We start from the raw sequence: 20,346 nt of genomic DNA on the forward strand, positions 1-20,346 counted from the left end.
ACCTGCCTAGTCCTTATTAGCTAGTTCTAGGCTAAAGCTGGGTTATCTAGGCTGTTGACGATAATAATATAGTCCTCATAGCTTAGTAGCAGAGGTGGATATGACCTATCTCACCTAAATGGCATTGCTTAGGTTACTCCGTCTAAGGGTTATGAATGTGTGTCTATCTATCTTTGTTTCTATGATTGATATGTGATGCTGACTATCTAGGCCTGTGCGCAGTTGGTGGAAATCATTGGACTACAGGTCTATCAGTCCAAGTTTGGGCCTTTGTATAGAGTGAGTTATGGGACGTTGATTGGATTGTTAGCTGGTGCGATTTTTTTATTGGTGTTAGTTGGGGTTTGTTAAGAAGAGTAGGGGATATGTATAGATTGATATCTAGCTAAACTGCAATACTATCTATTCTCCTTTGCTGATTGCCGATCCAGCGCTGAAGCTCATCATGTTGAATTCGGAGTATAGCTGGCCTATAGCTGCATCAGGTCCTGTATTGCCTCCAGCGATAGTCGAGGTATTATCTTCCCTGAGCTTCTCCTTGAATTTCTGCACTTCCACATGCAATGCGAGTTGCTGGTTGTTTGGAAGGGCTGCTTCCTGGAATCCCTCGTCTTCTGTATAGGTGGACAACTTGCTCATGCCGAGGATAGCCTCAAGAGAACGCACGCCATGGTGGAACCGCTTCACATATAGCAATGCACTGAGGATGCTTTCTGCGATGTTGAGCTTTTTCCCTTTTGGAAGACGCCGTGAGAGCAGGCTTTGGAGGAGAATTGCGCGTCGGACGGTCACCATCACGTCGTCTTTATCAACTGGATTCAGTCCGATGATATCAACAAAATTCTCGTTGATAATTTCCACAAAGCTGGTCTTGAGAGCATTGAGATCTGTCGTAGTGCCTGGTGTAGGCGATGCAGGAGAATCAGATGGCAGTGGAACAGTGAGATCTTTGATCCCTGAGCCAGTGACGTCGAATGCACCCGTCGAGTGCAGCGCATCTTTGATCTTTTCGGTGCTATATTCACCCTCGCCATGGACAAGAATGGAGAGAGGCTTGCTCCTGTTCTTGTCGGCCAGATACTCCCCAATCACCCGCTTGACGTACTTGACGTCTGGCTCCTGGTCTTTGTCCTGAGGCTTGTCAATGTATCCTCGCAGTCGGCTCACAAAGTCTGGTCCTTTGGCAAGTTTAAAATGATGCGAGAATGAAGGTGCCACATCCTCATCCGCATGCAGCTTGGGAAACAGCTCGAACTTTTCTCGCTCGAGGGGAGGACTGGGGGAATTCTTCTGGATGAACACGAAGATGCCACCACCCAGAGGTCGCTGCCGGCCGTCATCCAGAAATCTGGCATCCTGCATGGGAGCCAGGAAATATCTCAGCCATCCAAGATTCGTAATATTAATTGTCTCCCCGTCTTCCGTCTGAACTTTTGTTTCGATCGCAGTGTCGATATCCTCGAAAAACACAATGGGAAGCCTCTTTGACAAGGTTTCATCCCGGATGGTGTGGAAGACAGAAGTCAGTTTTTCTGAGTCAAACTTCGATGGCAGCGTGTATCTGAGATAGCTTGCTTTAGTTGGAGATGTTATGACATCCTCTGCGGGTTCTTCAACTGGCTCTTCTGCAGCTGGGGGCGGGGGCTGGGACTGGGGCGGGGGCTCATTCGCGCCTGTTTTGAACTCTTCGAACGTCCTGCAGGTGCCACCGATGAAGATGAAGATGCCTCGCCCAAGAGGTCGCTTCGTCTGGTCATCATCAGTAAAGATGCCGTCTTTCATCGCCGGCACAAGGTGTTCCAGCCATCTCAGATCCTGGCTATCAAACTCATCAAACAGAACAACTGGCATCTCCCCCTCCACAGATTTGTCTCGAATGGTTTGGAATGCCACGGTCAAGTTGAGAGTCTGTAGATACTGAGACAGGTTGAACTCCAGCGGTTCTGTCTGTTCTTTTGGATATCCCTGGTCTTGCAGAACAGACTTGACCACCTGCTTGATGCCAAACGACTTTCCCGCGCCAGGCTGGCCGAATACCGCAATGGATAGCGGTTTGGCGTCGTTCCCTTTTAGATATTTCTCGATGGTACTGGCCAGGTGTCGGAAGCCATCGATTTCATTCCGATCCACCGTGGTCATATGGCCAAAGTGAGCAGTCGGAATATAAGACAAGACATCTTTGAGTCCCTTTTGCACAATCTCCCGGGCAATCTTTTCCGGCTTCCGTGACAAACTCTTGAAGATCAACGACTGTTTCCTCGTGCTGGTCTCTGGACCGGTCGGTTCAGTATTGACAGTGATCAGGATTGGGTCAGCTCCTGTCCTGGATTTCATCTCATAGATGCTCGGCTGAGCTATTTCTGTCATTGACAGCTGAATCGATGCAAACCGACGGGCCCAGTTGAGACCAGTGGTGACTGCCTCTCTGAGCTGTGTTTTGCCCAGGTTCCTGGCGGATTGGGCGGACTCTTGGGCCAGCGAGGCCGTCAGTCCACCCAGAAACCGGAGTTTGAGTTCTTTGTTCAGTGTTTCTTTTTGGTCCTGATTGAGGGCCGTGCAGGACTGAAGGAAACTTCCTTCTGCCTTGGAAGGCTCAAACACAAACATCGGGACTTGGTCCGTTGGCCCTTTGTATATGACGCCCTCATATCCCAGGCGAACGACGACATGGCAGCCCTGGAGCACGGCTGCATAGTCGCTCTCTTTCAGAAAATTGTTCGAAACATCTTCCAGAGTCTGATCCCATGACAGATTACCGATTTTAATGTCTTTATTCCGGAGATAGTCGGCGTCCACGACAACTAAGAGGTGAGTGGCACATCTCTCTGGATTGTCTCGACTAGGAGGACACTTGTCGAGGATTGAAATACGCGGATAGGGTGCGAAGCCCTGATACGTGAGGACCAGTTGGAATGGGCCAGTGTCTGAATTTGGTTGAGACTCGTTCAATGCCAGCATTTGGCGGAATTTTTCGTCCTCTCCCGTTCGAAACGAAATGACAGGCCTTTCAGTAGCCTCGAGAGGAATGGGTTGAGGGATGGCTACCTCATTAGCAAGAACTGAATCAGTATATCGGTAGAACGTACCTTGTTTGTGGCCAATGTTGAAAACCAACTTTGCTTCTTTGGCTTCGAGTGTCCATCCACCAAAGCGAGCACTCAGACGGACGACGATCTTGTCGTCTTTCTGGATGATGTTAACGTTGTCCAGACGATAGGGAGTTCATACTCACTTCAAGAAACTTGACCAAGTCGTGATCTCGACCAAAGACCTTTCCTTCTTTCTAGATAACCATTAGATACTGTCCATAGAGATAGAGATAGAAAGAACATACCCATCCAGGAGTGCCAGTCCAGAACCTATTCGGATGGCTCATCCATACCAGCTGAGCTCCGTTCTTTTCCTTGGGCTTGTCTGCATCCTGTTCAAAGATAGCCAACTCAAACCAAGTCCAGTTTCCAACAGAAGGATTGGTGACATAGTTTTGATCATTCGATTTGGCAATCAGCTGGACACTGTCGATGCGCTTGATGATGTCCTGGCTGAGTTCCTGAGATTGTTAGATACAGAATGCGAAAGAGTAAGTGGACATACTCCAGAGCTGAACCATATTTTGTGGTCGATTATGCCGTCCGTTGCATTTGCATTCTGTGGCTCCGTATGTTCGATTACATACTGACCATGCGCCAGTTGGTCGTGGAGGGTGAATTTGTCCTGAGACGACATGGTTACAAGCAGTGTTGAAGTATTCCGGACTCCAAATTCGAGGGGCATTCAAGTCAATATAACTCGTCTAACCCCGCCATGGAATGATTCGTATTGGGCTGCCATGCACATCGGGCTGAAGTGAAGCTGAATCGTTCAACGTGGGTCGATTGTGGCTGGCTGAATAGTAGAATATTGACCACACAAATTCTTATTACATTTTGTATATGGATTAATATATTTAATGTATATTGAGTACCAGCTTGAATTATTCATAACTATACTAACCCAAGTGTTGTAGACGAGGAACGAAGGGGAAGGCAACTGGTGAGGGGTAAAGGCAACTGCTATACATGCAGGTGGATGCTTTGGGATGATCATCCATCTAGCCTCAGCTGACTGGATAGCCATATCTACTAGGAGCGGGGAAATAGTCTCCGTGGATCAATCTACTCAAGGCTGGATAATTCACTCATATTGTAGATATTCTACGGCACGGTGAATGTATCAGCTATTATATTATGGAAGGTCTCTCATCTACCTTGCTTATCCTCTCGAATTACTTCTTGGCTTTACACAAGTCTGTTCATGACTAGCTCTTCTATACAGAATGATATATGAGTAATCTCTTGATGGAATACCTGATGACTGATGGCCCAACTGGGAAGGCGCCGTCCTGTGCCCAAGGTCAGTCTTCTCCCTCCTTCCTTTTCCTTTCCTTCTCTCACCCACAGATTCATCGTCAGAATCACTAAATCCTCTGGAAACTGATCATATTATCAACGGAAACAGAATGAGCCTGGTACTAGATGAGTGCCACTGCCGCTGCCGCTGATGATGTTGCTCTACGGCACGTGTTCAAGCACTTCTTAACCGGCATATCACTCCCCTCTTCCCACCCATCTTTGAGATAGATACCTTGGGCAACTCTGTACAAGGAACAGAAACTATCATCCAAGCCAACTTCTGGCAAATTATGATGAAAAGAAAGGAATGTCCTCAAACACCTATACAGTTTCAGTCGTCCCCTTTGGGACGCATATTTGAAGACAGGAAATATATCGCCATTCGGTCTTAGAAAGATAGTACAGGGGAAGCTTTATGCTCGAGGATTGGCTGTGAATCAAATATCAGTGTAGAATAAGAACAGCAAGAGCAGAAGGCAAAAGCAGAAACTCCATAAGAGCCCTTCAAGTGTCCCCCGTCTGTCCTTTATTCGAAGAGGTCTTTTCAAACACTCCAGCAATCACACGAATCACAGAGAAATCCCTCGGGTGAATCTCCGTCTGGGCTGGATGTCGACTGGCTCATGCTTTGGAGGATTCTCCAACAAAACCGCTCGACACGGATTTTTTTCCCAGAAAGCGTACTTCGAGTTTGCTTACGGCAACGATTTTGTTGGAAATTTCCTCCATAACTTCCTTTGGAGGCATCTGAGGTGGCAAATGTCAACGATGAGAGAAGTCGTTCGAATAATGACAATCATCGGCCATATTTCAGTCTGGCCAGGCAGACTTCACAAAGAATATACTTCATGGACCTCATTGACAAGGAAACGTCGTGGATAATGGTCTTGATGGGGATGAATACATGTCATAATTGCTAGAAGAAGTGAACCCTATCTTGACCGATTGAACAATGAAGATAGACCAATGACCGTGGGCCATGGGGCTTTTTCGGGTGCATGTCTATTGACTTTATTGTATCCTTATTGCAATCTGAGGAAGCCCAGGAACTCTTTGCAAAAGAGACATGGCCCTTAAAGGACTTTGAATCTCTTCCCCTGGTTGAGGATAATAATCGGAAGCAAGGAGTGTATGAAAATTTCGCTGTTGGCCAAAAATTACTAAGTATGATATATCTATATAGTATCAGCCTCATACTTCAAGCGACAAATTGGCGAGCACTTAGGAGTTGCTAATATGGGCATTACAAGAATATGCTGCATGGTTTTGTGATAAACAGGATCTATGCTGATGAGAGAATTTGTATGCAAATCTTGATGGTAGACTCTTTTTTATCCTGTATAGACTAAGCGAGTTGGGCCAGGAATACATGGATTTGAATGTATCTGAAGGTTAAAGCAAGGTACCGCTGAAAAAGAGACGAATTTTCTTTGAAAGTACTTATTCTAATTCCTAGATTTTCTTATTTTTTATCTTATCTCTGCTCCCTTTATATTGCAATTGGTTCTCTGTGCAAGGCGGATCCACGCTGACAAACGACGTCAGCGGGTTTTGCGGTGCTCAGGCATATGCGATGCTTCTGGATTCATAAAACTGTCAGTTGATAGCCATATAATACTTATATAAACGGCTTACCGTAGTCAACATGCACAAAAGCTCGACTGAAGCCTTCGACCGTCTCAAGCTTGTCTTGTAGCCCTTGCGAGACATCATGGACCTCACGAAGGCTGCGCTCAGGCGCCATGACTATGTCCACCTCGACGAACAAGTCCTCCCCCCAGTGATATGCATGGACGGTGTCGACTTGTAAGATCAAATCGGAGTGACGGAGAGTCAGGAAGACGATTTCCTGCACCACGCGGGGCGAGGCTCCCAGTCCGCAGAGCTCGAGAAACTCCGAGCGCACCGTGCCGATCCAGGTGACGATGATGATGCAGGCGATGAGCATGGCGCCGGCCGGATCAACCCACCATTTCAGCTTGGCGCCCGCCGCCGAGGTGAAGATGGCGAAGCCGTACTCGAAGCAGTCGTTGCGGTTGTCCTCCCACAGCATCTGTAATTGGCTGCTGTGTTTCCGGAAGACGAAGCAGTAGACAGCTAGGAAAAGCTTGATGCCGAATCCACTCGCCGCAGCGATAATGGCGGCGACTTCGAATCTGCCCAGCTCGTGCTCGCTGCTGGCCAGCGCGCGGATCGACTCGACGACCAGCACCAGGGAGACGGCCATGAGGGCAAAGGCAAAGCAGATGTTGCCCGCATTGCAGAGTCGCCCGGCGCCGGCCGGCCATCGGGTCGAATCGCTGAGCTTCCTGGATTTCCGGTGGAGGTAATCGAGGCCGATGTTACTCACAGCCTCGCAGCAGCTCTCTGCCATGGTCACGAAGAGCGAGAGAGAACGTGTCGTCGCCGCTGCGTAGATCTGCAGCACGGCGACAAGAATGGTGCCGTAGATGGAAAAGTTTATGGCGGCTTTGACGTGAAAGGCCGACGCGTCTGGTCGATCATCCAATAACCGCGTTGCAGCTGGGTCCTCTGCCACCTGGATGAGACGGTTGATGTGCATATTCTGGGACGTGTGATAGGCATGTGCCCGGCGAATTCGCCGATGAATCTGTTTACCCCACGATGTCTCTGGCGGGCTGACGAGGGATCCACGCAGCCGCTCAAGCTCGATATCGCTGGACATACCGAGTGTGTCCATGTTGACTGTCAGATGACCGACCAGAAAGAATCTGCAATTTCAGGGATTCGAGTTGGAATATGGGTGCCTTGATTTACGAGTTGGTGGAAAATACCTTGTGGCCAAGCCGGCGGGAATCTCTATCATCCGGATTAGTCACGCTTATCGGGGTTGTAGGTCACGGATGATAATACGAAGCTTTATAGACGAAATACTTCTATAAACACGATACTTACCAGGGGCCCAGCACCTGCATGGATACTTGAAAAAGGCCGGGGTATGATGTCTGGTTGTGATTTATTTCGCACCACTGACAATATCAGGACTTCAAATGGCCGGGTCAATTCCATCTTCTGGCTTGCTGGATACGACGACATAGTGCTTCCCTGAGTCGGTGCAGGTGGTTTCAATCAAGCACGTCAAGCCGAATAGCTTCCGCTGCGAGCGTGAAGCATTTCTTCAATGCCCTCTTATCCAACGCCGCCGTCTACTTCCGAGGCCTGTCTCTATGCGCTCTCGAAAGGTGAATGGTATCGCTCGCCTTGACTATCCATCAAGGGAGCAGAAATCGTGAGTTCGGACCAGCTATCTACACTAAGAATAACCGTGCCTATGCAAAGCCTGTGCGGGCGCTGTAGGCGCAGTCACGGTTTTCGATGATGTAGATCTCACCAACTTGGCCCTTTGGAAGCCTGCTGGTGACGAATGGAGACGACTTGTCGCTCACCATTTGATGCTTGACAATCACCTTGCTCCAGCGGAATATCAGAAAGCCAATGTCATCGACGGCTCTGTCTCAACCGTTCAGAGGGATACTTCGCAGCCATTAAAGCCTGATGAGCGTGTCTGTCAAATGGCATTTGTGAGTCACCGTGCATGCGATCGTCTTGCTGCTATTGTTTATAGACCAGCAATCTGTCATCATCTCGTTAGATCATTGCTATCTGGAGTTTACAAAAGTCCGTTCGGGGCCAAATCGGCCTCGGGGGTTACCAACCCCGACTAGCTATATAACTCACCCAATCTCACATCTTCATCTTCATCTTCATCTTCATCATCAATCATTAGTATCATCATGTCTCCAGTCCTCATCGTAGGCGCAGGCCTAGGCGGTCTCTGCCTCGCCCAAGCCCTCAAAAAACACAACATTCCCTTTCGTGTGTTTGAAAAAGACGAAGCAACCGATTTCCGCGCGCAAGGCTACCGCATCCGCATCACGCAGCATGGCTACGACGCGCTTGAATCCTCTCTATCCCCAAAAATACTATCTCTCTTTGAAAAAACATGTCCCGAGATGGTAATTGGCGGAGGAGCGCGCCTTGACGCGAATGGCAACACGCTCAGTGGACCAGGTGGTCCTCCGCCGGGGATTGGGAAAGCGTTTACCGTTGACCGCGGCACGTTTCGACGGGTGTTGATGACGGGTATTGAAGAGTTTGTTTCATTTGGGATGCAGTTTGAGCGGTATTCGCTTCGTGAGGATGGAGTTAGGGCGCATTTTCAAGATGGGAGCATCATTGATGGAGGCCTGCTGGTTGGTGCTGATGGTGTGCGATCGCGAGTGCGAAAACAGCTTATCGAGCAGTTTTATATTCTCGACACAGGGATGAGGATAGTATATGGGAAGACGCCGTTGAGAGCAGATTTGGAAGCGGCTTTACCGGCAGATTGTCTGAGGGGGATGTCTCTCGTTGTTGATGAGAGTGATGCTCGCAAGACACTCTTGTTAGAGCCGATTCGTTTTGATAGGAGCCATCAGCTGCCGTTTGCATTGCCTGAGAACTATGTCTACTGGGTTCTTCTAGCGCATACCTCGGCAATGTCTATTCCAGATGATGAACTGCTCCGTCTGAAGAACGATGAATCGGCTGATTTGGCAGTCCGTCTGACGCAACACTGGACTCCTGCACTGCGAGTACTCTTTGAACAGCAGGATAGAGCACAAACTTCGACTCTGCGTATCTCGTCAGCACCGCCAGATTTGCCTATTTGGGAATCCTCACGAGTAACGCTGCTTGGGGATGCAATTCATGCCATGCCTCCGACTGCTGGAATGGGTGCCAACACGGCCTTAAGAGATGCGGCGGATCTAGCACGAAGACTTGCTGCTGCTGGTGAAATGTTGGATGCGAAGGTTATTCGAGAATATGAAGATGATCTACGAAGCTTTGCAAAGCAGATGATCGAGTTGAGTTGGCAGGGTGGAAGGAAGAGTTTCGGGCTGGGATCTGTGGATGAATGCGAGAGGATCGAGCTGTGATGTATACTTGGCTTGACACTCTACTCTTCATAAATACATGAATGGAATACACATAACAGATCAAGACTTGTACTTGGCCTCCACCAACAGATCTCCATTATTGCCAAAGACGGCGTTGTTGTAGAAGAACTGCCGGCCTCCAGGAAGAACAAAACGCGCTGAATTCTCCAACGCCGTCTGTAGATTGGTCGTCACACTTTTAAAATCCAGCTTTGAAGCTGCATCATTCGCTGCCTCTGTCATGTCATGGACACTGATCTTACCAGTTTTTCCTGTTTTCGGGGTGGTCTCAGCGAATTCGTTCTCAACCGGTTCGTTCTCAGCCGGTTCGTTCTCAGCGAGTTCACTCTCAGCGAGTTCATTCTCAGCCGGTTCGTTCTTAGCGGGTTCCTCATCCTGCGTCTCTGCGAAAGCAAATGGCTCTTTCAGTGCAGAGGTGTGGAAAATGTCTTTGGGGTTGGCTGGAAGATTCATGTTCAGTTTCAGCCCTCCTTCGCTGACTGAGTCGATCGTGATATCCAGCGCCCAGTTGATGGCAACGCCGCCTCTGTCATGATATCAATATAAGTTGCGGATAGGTTATATATCTCAGAGCACTCACTTTTCTTCGATGTTCTTGAAACCGCTCCTTTTCATTTCCGCCCAGATTTTCGAGCAGCCTTTGAGATGTATCTTGTTACTCCCTGGATCGAACCACAATTCATTCAACGTATCGCCTGAAGATCTCGTTAGAAAGGTCATCAAGGAATGCCACACTGCTCACTGCTCGCTTTTGCGTCCAAACGGACGGGCCATATTCCTTCATCATGCCCCTTCTTGTGATCATGATTCTTCCACTGCCATTTACTTGCAGAGACCTTCTTCCATGCAAAGTAGTCCGGGCTTCGAGATGGCTCCCACCGGGTGTGTCCAAATCCATAGCTCCATGAAAAATCGGTGGAATAGTTCTTGGCCCAGACGTGGAATTCCCCAAGCCAGGCATAGACATGTCGATTGAACTCTCGCAGAAGAGGAGGCTGTGATCCATAGGGGCCACTGAGAGACGGACTCCGGAGAAGATACGCATCCCAAAAGATGTCCCGCGAGATGCACGTTGTTCCTTTCATGCCTGGAGTCACGAAATTGCCCGAATACTCCAGGATGTCTTCGCTGGGGAACGATCGGTTCTGGGTCATCTCCAGGTACAAAAGCATATTGTTCTTGCCGTTTTTCAGTCCTTCATCTGGTGTTTGCTTCCCGGGTGCGATGTATTTGTAGTGCTGGTGCTTCATCGAGGTGGGTGGGAATGTCGGTGCGGGCGGATTGACGGTTTCTGGCTTCGCAGTCGTCAAAAAGTATCCCAGTGTCGACTTTTGCTTGTCCTTCATAACGCCGTGTTCAGGATCGCCCCAGAAAGTTATCAAGGAGAGGAAGCTTTGCAAGTCTTCATTGTCCCATTTGTGGTTCTTGAAGTAGCTCAGGTCCTGGTTGAACTTTCTGATCTTATGGGCTAGGAAGTGTCAGTGTGCTACGAATGGGCAGTTTCATCCATGGTCTGACTCACTCTTAAAGTCCAGAAAGAGTCTCTTGATGGAGTAGTCACCAGGCTGGTTCAGCTGTTTCTTCGCCTCCTGGTGCTCGGCGGTATTCGTTGGCACATCGAGGGTGGTGTAGTCCACCTCGAATGCAAACCGCCACTCTGCCAGATCGATTGGCTTTTTGTCATTTCTGCACTCATCGTCAGTATCATCACACTCAGAATTGCGTCTATTCATACCCATCGTCATCCGTGAGAACAAGCTTCCCCGTTTGAAACATGCAGTAAAAAACGAGCGTCCGATAGTTGGACGACTTGACCGGCAGAGACACCTCGGAATGGTCCATCGTCGCATCGATCCGGCCAAACTTTTTCGAGTTGACCCTCATCTTCTGCAAGTCCTCGTATTTGTCGAAGAGGTAGTACAGGCCATCGTTGAGCGCGTCTTGGGACACTGCCACGGCTTGGTCGAAAGCCCCAGTCGCGGTCTTGAGAGACGACTGGAGACGTTTGTCTTTTTCCGATGACATGTTTGTTCTGTGTAGATATTATGAAGAGTGAATTGAAGGTTGTTGATGGTTGAGAAGGAAGGAATGTGCAGGTCTTATATGCATTGATCGTACTTACTATTACCTCATCATAAGGCACAGCGTCAAAGACAAGTCTCTAAATCCCTCATACTGTCTACCATGTGTAGCAGTATACAAACCTCTTGCCACCAGGATAAGTATTTCTTCAGCTGAACATGATTACCATGATCATCAACACATGCCAGCTGAATCCATTGCCCGAAGCAGGGATGCTTCAGCTGATAGTGAGCCAGTGATGTAAGATCGTATACAAGAAGTATGAGACATTATTTGAGCGCCCACTATTGTAACCAAATTGAGACTTGATCAGTTCGTGTTCTCCGCGTATGTTCGTGAGCTCGTGGCATATCATTTCCCGATTTACTTCATCGTGCATGAGATGTGCAGTCGGCTGAAATAGGTAGCATGTGCGCCTCATCCTCAGCCAGCCACCGAACCCTAATACCGAGTCTTTAAAGTCAGATTATGGAGGGATCGATATACCATAAGCAATATCATTGGTCTGTGTTGAATCCCCTCATGTAGATCTGCATCGAGTGCAGCTTCTACTCAGGTTGACAGCTGTAAGTCGGATGCAAAAGTACTTTAAACATTATTAGCATTAACATTCACAAAGAATAGGTAGACTTGCAGACATAAAGTGCCATTGCCAGCAATTCTGAACCAATATCCATTCATCCATCTGTCACAACCATTACTGCCCTCTATAAACATTCAAACGCCACCAACCATGGAAACCATCCAGCATGACTCCGAATTAATGACCCAGTATGTCGCCGCTGTGTCTGTCCCAAACGCCCGTCGCTTCGTGGCTGTCCACGATAAAAACGGCCAATTGATGCTCTTCTCCCTGGGAACCGACTCCAAACTATACGTCTCCTCCCTCGACCAGTCTGGAAACCGAGTCGTGCGTGATCTGGGCCTGATGCTGGGCTTTGCATCTTCCTACACCGGCCATGCGTTCGATGTGGTCCAGGACGCAGAATCCAAGTTATATGTCGCAGTGGCTATTGCGGGCTCAAATGCCTCTCGAAGTCTACTATACTTGCTTCGGCCCTTTGAACCTCGTGAGGTGGACCTCTCGTCCTCGTCGTTCAACCTCAAGCCGTTCATCATGGCTGGGAGTGGAGGGGATAACCCCAGGGTGTTTGAGATTTTCATGGTATGTCTTGTTCTATGTATCTTATGCCAATGCTGACCTTCAGGCCCCTGCCGTTGGCAAAAACTATCCCCCTGTTGTTTTCGCTTTCAAGGAAGAGAATTACCACTCGCAAGACCTTGCCTCTGCGGCTGTAACCAGGTCGGAGGACAGTTATTCGTGGACGAAAAAGGACAATGTGAAGCTTCCGGAAAATGCGGAGAAGATCATCGCCGTGCAGCCGTTGGTGATGAAGTATGGCTCCAAGACAATCCCGGGGCATGCCGTTTTGTATTTGATTCAAGGTATTATTCCCCAATAGAGCAGCATTCATTGTAGAATCCTGTTAATCAGTGTCTGCAGGCAAAAAAGCTATTACCTTTTACTCGATCAATGTCCCTCACGAGCTTCAAGTGCCTCTCAAGCAAGCTTCTGGTGAGTCTTCTGGAAGGTTTATCAATGCATACTGACATCGGCAGACACAACTCCATCCGGTATGAGATTTATAAATCCCGTATAACCTGATTCCTGACACTACCTAGATCCGCGAGCTCTGGCAGCTCTACCAAACGCCGATGGCTTCACCGATCTCCTCGTTGGAGGTTCTGGCCTTTATCGGTTCAAAGCAAAGGGACTGGCTCACCCTTCATGTGATAAAATCGCAGATACCGGAGTATTCTCTTCAGTCAAGGAGATCCAAGTCACAAGGTCGAATTCGAAAGCTTCATTGTGGGCGGCCAACACGGACAATGGCATTGGATATCTCATGACCGATCTCGACTTCCAATCGCCTGATCCCCCGGTGCAGGTGGTCCCGGATCAACAAGGAGGTTACTTTGCTCCTTTCAAGGCAACATCGTCCTCGTGTGAGGCTTTTGTCTTTGCTAACAATGTTGGCAATCTGTCCATGTTGGAGCAGGACGCTAAATCAGGAGTGTGGAAAACAATTCCCCTTATCCAGCCATCTTTGGATAAGACGATTCAGATGCAGTCCTACATGACCCAGATAAAACCGCTCAACGCCTCTGGTGGTCCTTTGATCAACCATCCGGTGATCCTGCAAGCGTCTGGGGACACGAGTGTGATTGTTAATGGACGCAGTGTTCTCGCCACCAGAAAAGGAATCTCAGTCAGGACAGACCAAACTGGGCTTCTCACTCTCACTGTGCCAACAGATGACATTTCAACACACACGTTTACCGTCACAGATGCTTCAAAGGCTTCTACACAATCAACGCAAAAGTTTGTTGATCCAGCCCACAAGATCAACCAGAAACTGTCGAAAATTCAACACAAAGAGGATTTGAACATCGATTTAGGCCCCGGCAAAGGAAAGCTACTCGATGGCACCAAGCTGACCCCAGAGCAGATCGAACAAGTGGCAGGAAATATCCATCAAGCCATGAAAACGAGAGATTCAATTGCCCAAGGAAAGACACCGTCTTCAATGGCACTCGAATCCTGCTATGGATTTAATGCCGAGCATATAATCCAGGGAGCTGGGAGCGGGGTCAAGGACATGTTTTGGGAAAGTAGTCTCTCCTTGATATTGATGTGACTCACTAACAGATCTGGTTTAGGGGGCCTGGCACTGGTTGGAAAAACAGGGTGACAAGATCATTTCATTCATCGTGAATGGAGCCAAAGTCCTGGTCCAGATAGGAGAGACAATTTATCAATGGGTCATGAAAACTGTTGATCAAGTGGGAAAGGTCTTGTCTGTCATTCTCAACAAAATTCTTGACATTGGGAAAAAGATCATCGATTGGTTAGGATTCATCTTCAACTGGAAGGACATCACCGGCACAAAAGACTCTATCGTGAACATTGTCAAGGATGCCTTGGAAGAGGGGCCCATTCTGACAGACTCCTTGAAGGGCAAATCCAAGCATTTCTTTGAATCCATGAAGAAGTCAGTCTCAGACAGTCGACCCAGCGACCACGACATGGAAAAGCTTGGTATCAAGGCAGACGATAAAACAGGGTCAACGGATCAGTCTAAGAGCAAGACTCAGAATTCCATGGCTTCAAATTGGGCACAGTACCAGGTAAGCAGCAGCATCTCTGGAGAATTCATCGATGCTGACATGACCAAGTTCAATCATGGAGGCGCTCGAGACGCATCCACGTTCCTGCAGATGTTCAGTTCCGATATGACAACTCCAGAGGAAAGCAAGGCAATTGGAGATTTGGACCAGGAATTCAAAAACTTCGAGGACAAATACCATGGAAAAGTCACGGCACGCCAAAAGAAGCTGGTAGAGGAATATCAACCCCAGGGGAAACGCTCACTCGATGCCAAATATGCCCACGAGCAGACCGAGAAGACGTTTCTAACCGACTGCATCGACGGAGTGGAAAAGCTGACCGAGCTGCTTCTGAATATCATCAAAACCATCATCAACAAGTTCAACGGGCTCCTCACCACTCCCATCAACGTCCCCATCTTCTCCTCCATCTACAAAACGTGGATCTCGCCTGGAAATGAGCTGACCCTTCTCGATGCTTTGGCGTTGATTATCGCTATACCCGCAACGGTCATCGCAAAGCTGGTAACTGGTAATAAGCTACCGGCCATTCCAAGGGGTCGGTTTGCTGCCATGATTAAGAAAATGGCAGACGGTCAATCTGCGAAAGATGCAGATTTCAACAAATTTGCTGCCATCACAGGAGTAGCCACATTTGGAATCTCCCTTGTTCTCAGTATCCCAGAGTCCATTTCGCCATTTGCCTTTGAGCCTGGATCCGACTTGTATGAGGAGCTGCTGGTCGAACGGCCTTCACCGACCGCATCTCTGGTGGTTCTTGTCGACTTCTCCAGTGGTGGAGGAAAAGTGACTACTGAGCACATGCTGGATGCTGCTGTTTTGATTTATACCTTGCACAGCATTCCCAAGAATAAGGAAAATCCAGGGTATACGTTGCAGATGATCGGCTGGTTGGTTTCACTGTTCAACTCGGTATTTAACATCATACTGCATTTGGTGACAGCGCTGTCGAAGCTGGTGGTAGACAGGGTTCGTGCTGTGATAGACGCAATCCTTCAAGCCATTGTCTATTGTCTTTCCGTCGCAACGAGTGTCTTGGAAATCAAGACACCGAATTGGAAAGGGAAGGATGATGCTGACAGTGGACTCGACATTGCGACTCATACATTTCTCCTCCTTGGTTCCTGGAGCGGAGCGCTTGAGCGGTTCATCAAAGGCATGTTCTCTCTTTAGTATATTTGCACATTCGCAGGACTGACAACTATTCTAGATACACAGCCAGAAGTCGAACTTGTGGCTAAGATTGCCAAGTACGTTTCGTATGGAATCGCAGTTGCTTTGATGGCCACCAAGGTTGGCATCCATATTTCTCATGGCAATTGGACCGATATTCCCTTCATCGGGGATGTTTGAGCGGTCCCGAGAGGCTTTGAGGTTGGCTTTGTCGAATGGCACTGCATTCATGATATATTGTGATATAATCCCTTTATAGGACTGGTTTTGCTGTATTATCATGTATCGTTTCAAGAGGACATAAGGGGAGACTTAGAGATTGAGAAACTCGTTCTTCGATCCCACGCATCTATTTACGGAATTATTAAGAACCGACATTGTGACTTTTGATTTAACACGATGAAATCGATTACTTCTGGCTCGGAATGGCCAACATTCCTTAAGTTGAACAAATATGAGTGATGAATGCCTATTTAGATACTTAGCAAATGTACTCGTCTGACATTTGCCGTATCGGAAATAAAGTTATGGATGATACTGATTACTGGGCTGGTCAAACGTACCTCCAAGAGTTTTTCTCGCAACATGCTGTCAATTAATACGCTTGACTACTGGGCACCTCATGATTCTATGGAAGCGAGAAGTTGAAATGGAAAGTGCTGGAATATTACAAGAGTCACGACTAGACATCCATAATTACACGCGAAGATTCTGGTTGAATCGATACCGTGGATATACATTGCTTCAATATAATACAAAAGGAACAGGAATCAATTTTCGAAGCAAGAATCGTAGACAAGATCAACATATACCACAACGTACACCAGCCGCCTCATTCCTCATTGCCAATCGCCTTGCAAAACTCTGCAACGATATTGTTCTCCAACAGATCCCGCAGAGGTATCCACCGAACTGATTTTGAGGGTCATCAGTCTTTCTAGCATAGATTGGTTCACCGTCTGGTAGTTGATGCGCAGGATAAGTCATGCTATTACATGCTTTGTTAACACAAACCGATACTATGTTCGAAGCTATGTCGAACCCCATCACGCTGCATTCATTCCCTTCCATCGCGTTAATCGGAAGAATCTCTCATCGACTCTGTCATCTCATATGATGGCCCAGTCGCATATTCTGACGCATAGCCAGGATATTTATACGATTCGAGAAGTATCATAAAGATACCTTCAAGCAATAACAGATATCCTTTCTCAATTTGAGGATGGAAAGCTGCTAGCTTTCGAAAATCGGAGGTCACTCCAGAAGAACGAATTCGTCGGTACCTAATGGAAAATCCTTTCATCTTCTTTCGGCAACACTTTTGCCTTGGCAATCTGAAGATGGCATGCGATGCGTTTTGTCAAGCTGTAAGCCCTGTAAGCCGAGCCTACATAGGCATCGCAACTTTCATCGACACCAGTTGCAAAATTGTAATAAATCCCCTGCTGATCATCATCAGCAGCTTTAGGAAGCAAGGTAAAATCCTTTTCGGACCATTTTTCCTTGCGAAAGAGCTTTTGCGCCTCTGTCGAGATGCCAGACAAGAACAGTTCCAAAGGGTGTTTCCCAGTACCTTGCGGAGAAGGGACCAATAACCAAGTCATTGGCTTGTCCTTGTTAACCATTTATGTGGCGTCATGTGTCACGGCCCATTCGATCAGTTGGTTGGTAGGTTTTGACAGCATCTCTGCAAAAACAGTATCATTGCTGGTGGCTGGGTTTGGGTTATGGATAACCAACTGAGGATCCTCAAGCCGTTCGGCCGCGATGTCCTCATAAATGTCATCGGGACCTGGAATTGAGAGGTTCCGGCTATAGCTTCCGTGGACCAGCTTTTCGTACTATTTTCCCAAAAGAACTGTTGGCAGTTGCGTAGAAACATCAGCATGTGCAAATACCTGAAAATCAATGGCGTTTAATTCTGTGTGGAACTTTTGGGGCTTGGGGCCTCCATCTCCTCAGTAGGGAGGAGTGTACCAGGCTCCACCAGCTGGTTATGGTATTCGAGTTGTGCCTATATTCATTATTAGTATAGGAAGTATGATATGAATGATACTAGGTACCTTTTCGCCGCGGCGTCACAGGCTTTTTGATGATGGATACGACGTTTCTCTCCACGGAAGAGCTATAGAACTTAGTTATATTATACCATTATCTTCTAGGGATTTTCCCTACCTTGGGTGAGGGTTGCGGCGAATGGGGGAGGAGTTTCTTCTGCTTGATCTGCCATAAACATGTTAGCATGAAGCTCGTACAGCACTCGAACAATGGTACTCACACATCCATGGAGGAAGGAAAAAATAGAAGAGTAAACCTTCGAAGGTGTCGAAGTGATCAAAGGAAGGGTTTCCTTTGCAACTGCAACAGAGAAACGACAGTAAAAGAAACCATCAATCGATGTGACTTGTAGTCATGGAACGAAAGGTAAAATGGCAAGGTCATCCGTTGCCATGCATGAAGTATGTAATGAGACAATGATGGAATGATGCTCACTGCATCAATGCGAGTTGTTCTTGAGAGGTTGGTGAGAGAAAAGAGGAGAGCCAACGTGAAACGGGTATATATAAGCCAGAATGAAGTGAATATAGCCAGGCAGCAACGTAGAATCAGTCATAGTGATAGATATAACTGAAGACAGTGATATGATCACTGATGATGATGGCTGGTGATGGATTGCGAATGGTCGAGGGAGTTGTGAATGGTTGAGAAAGTTGTGAGTGTCGAGACTCCATTTCGTGGGAACACGACAGCTTCATCGTACCTGCCAGTGTTAGTAATGCTCCCGATCTGGAAAGCGCCTTCCTGGCCATTTTCTACGATACATCACAAGATTCATCCAGCGGGTACGTGTACGATTACAGCACAGATTATCAATTTTTGAGGCTACGGTTGATCCCTTGGAAGGGTACTCGATTAGAATGCTAAGCTGCCAAAGTATGAAAATCCAACATGTGACCGAATGACGTATCCCAAAACGTTGCATCGAGGCTGAGCCGAAGAGGAATTACATTCAAGGGAGGTATACCAGGTTTATCTTCTTCCGAATGAATCAAGACATATTGTAGCACGATGGTAAATATGGTGGAATCGAACAGAACATAGAGAAAGATGGTGTAGTAAGAAGTAATCCATCAATTGACTTTATTAGCGACACCTAATTTATTTTCCATCCATGTACCTGATAAGGCTGGCAATAGCTATCTTGAAACAAACCAATCTCGATGCATTCGTTTTGACGTGTCATATGGAATGTGGCACAGGCATTCCACATGTCCGGGGCTGACGTAGATCGCCTGATCGACAATCCATTCCTCTGGCAGTTGACGCATACCGATGATGTATACGAAATTGGTGATCATAGGCATGTTGACGACACAGCACGCCATCCATGCTGCCATAACTTTGTATACAATAACTGAATGCGGTAGATAGAATCCTATAAAGAGATGGAAGCTATCCCTCCTCAATCACTCTCAATCAGACACAGCAATACAATTCCATACAATCCAATCCAATCAATTCCCTCCACGACCACAATCATCATGAAGCTCGCTACCATCCTCTCTGCCTTTTTGGCCACCGGACTGGTCTCGGCTATTCCCGTCGATGTTGATGCTGGTTCGTGTTTTCAACACCACATCTAGACATGAATATAACTGACTGACATTTAACAGATATCAAGGACGTCGCCAGTAAGAATGACATTAATCTCAGGGATCATGTCGTCCCTGAGGTGAAGCACGAAGACATCTTTGGAAAGGGAGACAAGGTTCCAGGCCATAAAGGGAAGCATGAAGACGTTCATGGTCACGATGGAGAGAAGGATGGACACAAGGATGGGCACAAAGATGAGCACAAAGATGAGCACAAGGGGCATGATGGAAAGAAGGGTCACGATGAACATCATTGAGAGAAAATGTCTTTTGTTTCTGAGAAGCAGATGGTCTGATGAAATCCACGGTATGTTTCCCTGGTTGTATGGATATATGTCCTTGTACTGATCGAATTAGCCCTGGACTCGATCGAATAGACGAGATCTTTGTTTATCTGCAATCAACTGAGTTAGCAATGCAATATTTGATTTATCGAAAGTCCATACGTAGTGTTGAGCAGTATTGGTATAGGTTGCACTTGCCTTGATTTGATAGTCCATTATTGTGCTCTGATGGAAGTATTGCTTCATCCATCGACTTGTATAGGCAGCCATCTCTTCTCATCGACACCTCCCACTTCTATTCGTTTTGCTTCATCTCATCTTCATCACTCCACTCTATCATCTATCATCCATCAGTCTTTACAACCAATATAATATTCTTCAATCAACCAAAAACATCTAATTAAATGGCCATCCGAACCACAAAAGCCCCCGAGAAAGAACGTCCGATGCCCTTCAGACCGGACATTCCCGTCTACGACGAAACCAAGGGCGCGTGGATAATCTCCAAAGCCCAGTCAAGCGAAAAGGCTCCACAGCCCACAGTCCGCGATAAAGACATGACTCCGTTCCACAAAGGATACGATAATATCGGAGAAAGGCCGAGAAGCCGTCT

At 47.4% G+C, this 20,346-nt stretch overlaps 7 protein-coding genes across 7 annotated transcripts; 2 read left to right on the forward strand and 5 right to left on the reverse strand.

Annotated features, from left to right (window-relative positions):
* Positions 1-358: 358 nt before the first annotated feature.
* Positions 359-3,956, reverse strand: ASPWEDRAFT_65022 (uncharacterized protein). Its single transcript, XM_040838775.1, has 5 exons — positions 3,595-3,956; positions 3,335-3,550; positions 3,233-3,283; positions 3,087-3,186; positions 359-3,041 (listed from the first exon to the last, which is right to left on the reverse strand). Exons 1-5 carry the CDS (start codon positions 3,772-3,774, stop codon positions 403-405), a joined length of 3,186 nt encoding a protein of 1,061 aa, XP_040695507.1. The 5' UTR covers positions 3,775-3,956; the 3' UTR covers positions 359-402.
* A 1,552-nt stretch (positions 3,957-5,508) lies between these two features.
* ASPWEDRAFT_35442 (cation diffusion facilitator family transporter) lies at positions 5,509-7,060 on the reverse strand. The gene is made up of 2 exons (XM_040834231.1): positions 6,027-7,060; positions 5,509-5,970 (listed from the first exon to the last, which is right to left on the reverse strand). The coding sequence occupies exons 1-2, from the start codon at positions 6,952-6,954 to the stop codon at positions 5,933-5,935; spliced, it is 966 nt and encodes a 321-aa protein (XP_040695508.1). The 5' UTR covers positions 6,955-7,060; the 3' UTR covers positions 5,509-5,932.
* Positions 7,061-8,146: 1,086 nt separating this feature from the next.
* On the forward strand, positions 8,147-9,331 carry ASPWEDRAFT_48314 (FAD-dependent oxidoreductase; the record flags this gene model as incomplete). Its single annotated transcript, XM_040837089.1, has 1 exon — positions 8,147-9,331. The coding sequence occupies one exon, from the start codon at positions 8,147-8,149 to the stop codon at positions 9,329-9,331; it is 1,185 nt and encodes a 394-aa protein (XP_040695509.1).
* A 60-nt stretch (positions 9,332-9,391) lies between these two features.
* On the reverse strand, positions 9,392-11,377 carry ASPWEDRAFT_147821 (uncharacterized protein; the record flags this gene model as incomplete). The annotated part of the gene is made up of 5 exons (XM_040829535.1): positions 9,392-9,878; positions 9,933-10,047; positions 10,095-10,820; positions 10,875-11,038; positions 11,088-11,377. 5 exons carry the CDS (start codon positions 11,375-11,377, stop codon positions 9,392-9,394), a joined length of 1,782 nt encoding a protein of 593 aa, XP_040695510.1.
* A 790-nt stretch (positions 11,378-12,167) lies between these two features.
* ASPWEDRAFT_48316 (uncharacterized protein) lies at positions 12,168-15,976 on the forward strand (the record flags this gene model as incomplete). Its single annotated transcript, XM_040837090.1, has 8 exons — positions 12,168-12,599; positions 12,643-12,880; positions 12,939-13,010; positions 13,055-13,069; positions 13,118-14,085; positions 14,156-14,623; positions 14,672-15,743; positions 15,816-15,976. 8 exons carry the CDS (start codon positions 12,168-12,170, stop codon positions 15,974-15,976), a joined length of 3,426 nt encoding a protein of 1,141 aa, XP_040695511.1.
* A 2,950-nt stretch (positions 15,977-18,926) lies between these two features.
* On the reverse strand, positions 18,927-19,545 carry ASPWEDRAFT_35448 (uncharacterized protein). Its single transcript, XM_040834232.1, has one exon. It carries the CDS (start codon positions 19,159-19,161, stop codon positions 18,994-18,996), a length of 168 nt encoding a protein of 55 aa, XP_040695512.1. The 5' UTR covers positions 19,162-19,545; the 3' UTR covers positions 18,927-18,993.
* Positions 19,349-19,685, reverse strand: ASPWEDRAFT_35449 (uncharacterized protein; the record flags this gene model as incomplete). The annotated part of the gene is made up of 2 exons (XM_040834233.1): positions 19,468-19,685; positions 19,349-19,411 (listed from the first exon to the last, which is right to left on the reverse strand). Coding segments are annotated over exons 1-2 (269 nt in total), but the record flags the coding sequence as incomplete, so codon positions are not given.
* Between the last annotated feature and the right edge of the window lie 661 nt (positions 19,686-20,346).

Source organism: Aspergillus wentii (assembly GCF_001890725.1).
Source record: "Aspergillus wentii DTO 134E9 unplaced genomic scaffold ASPWEscaffold_1, whole genome shotgun sequence".
NCBI lineage: Eukaryota > Fungi > Ascomycota > Eurotiomycetes > Eurotiales > Aspergillaceae > Aspergillus > Aspergillus wentii.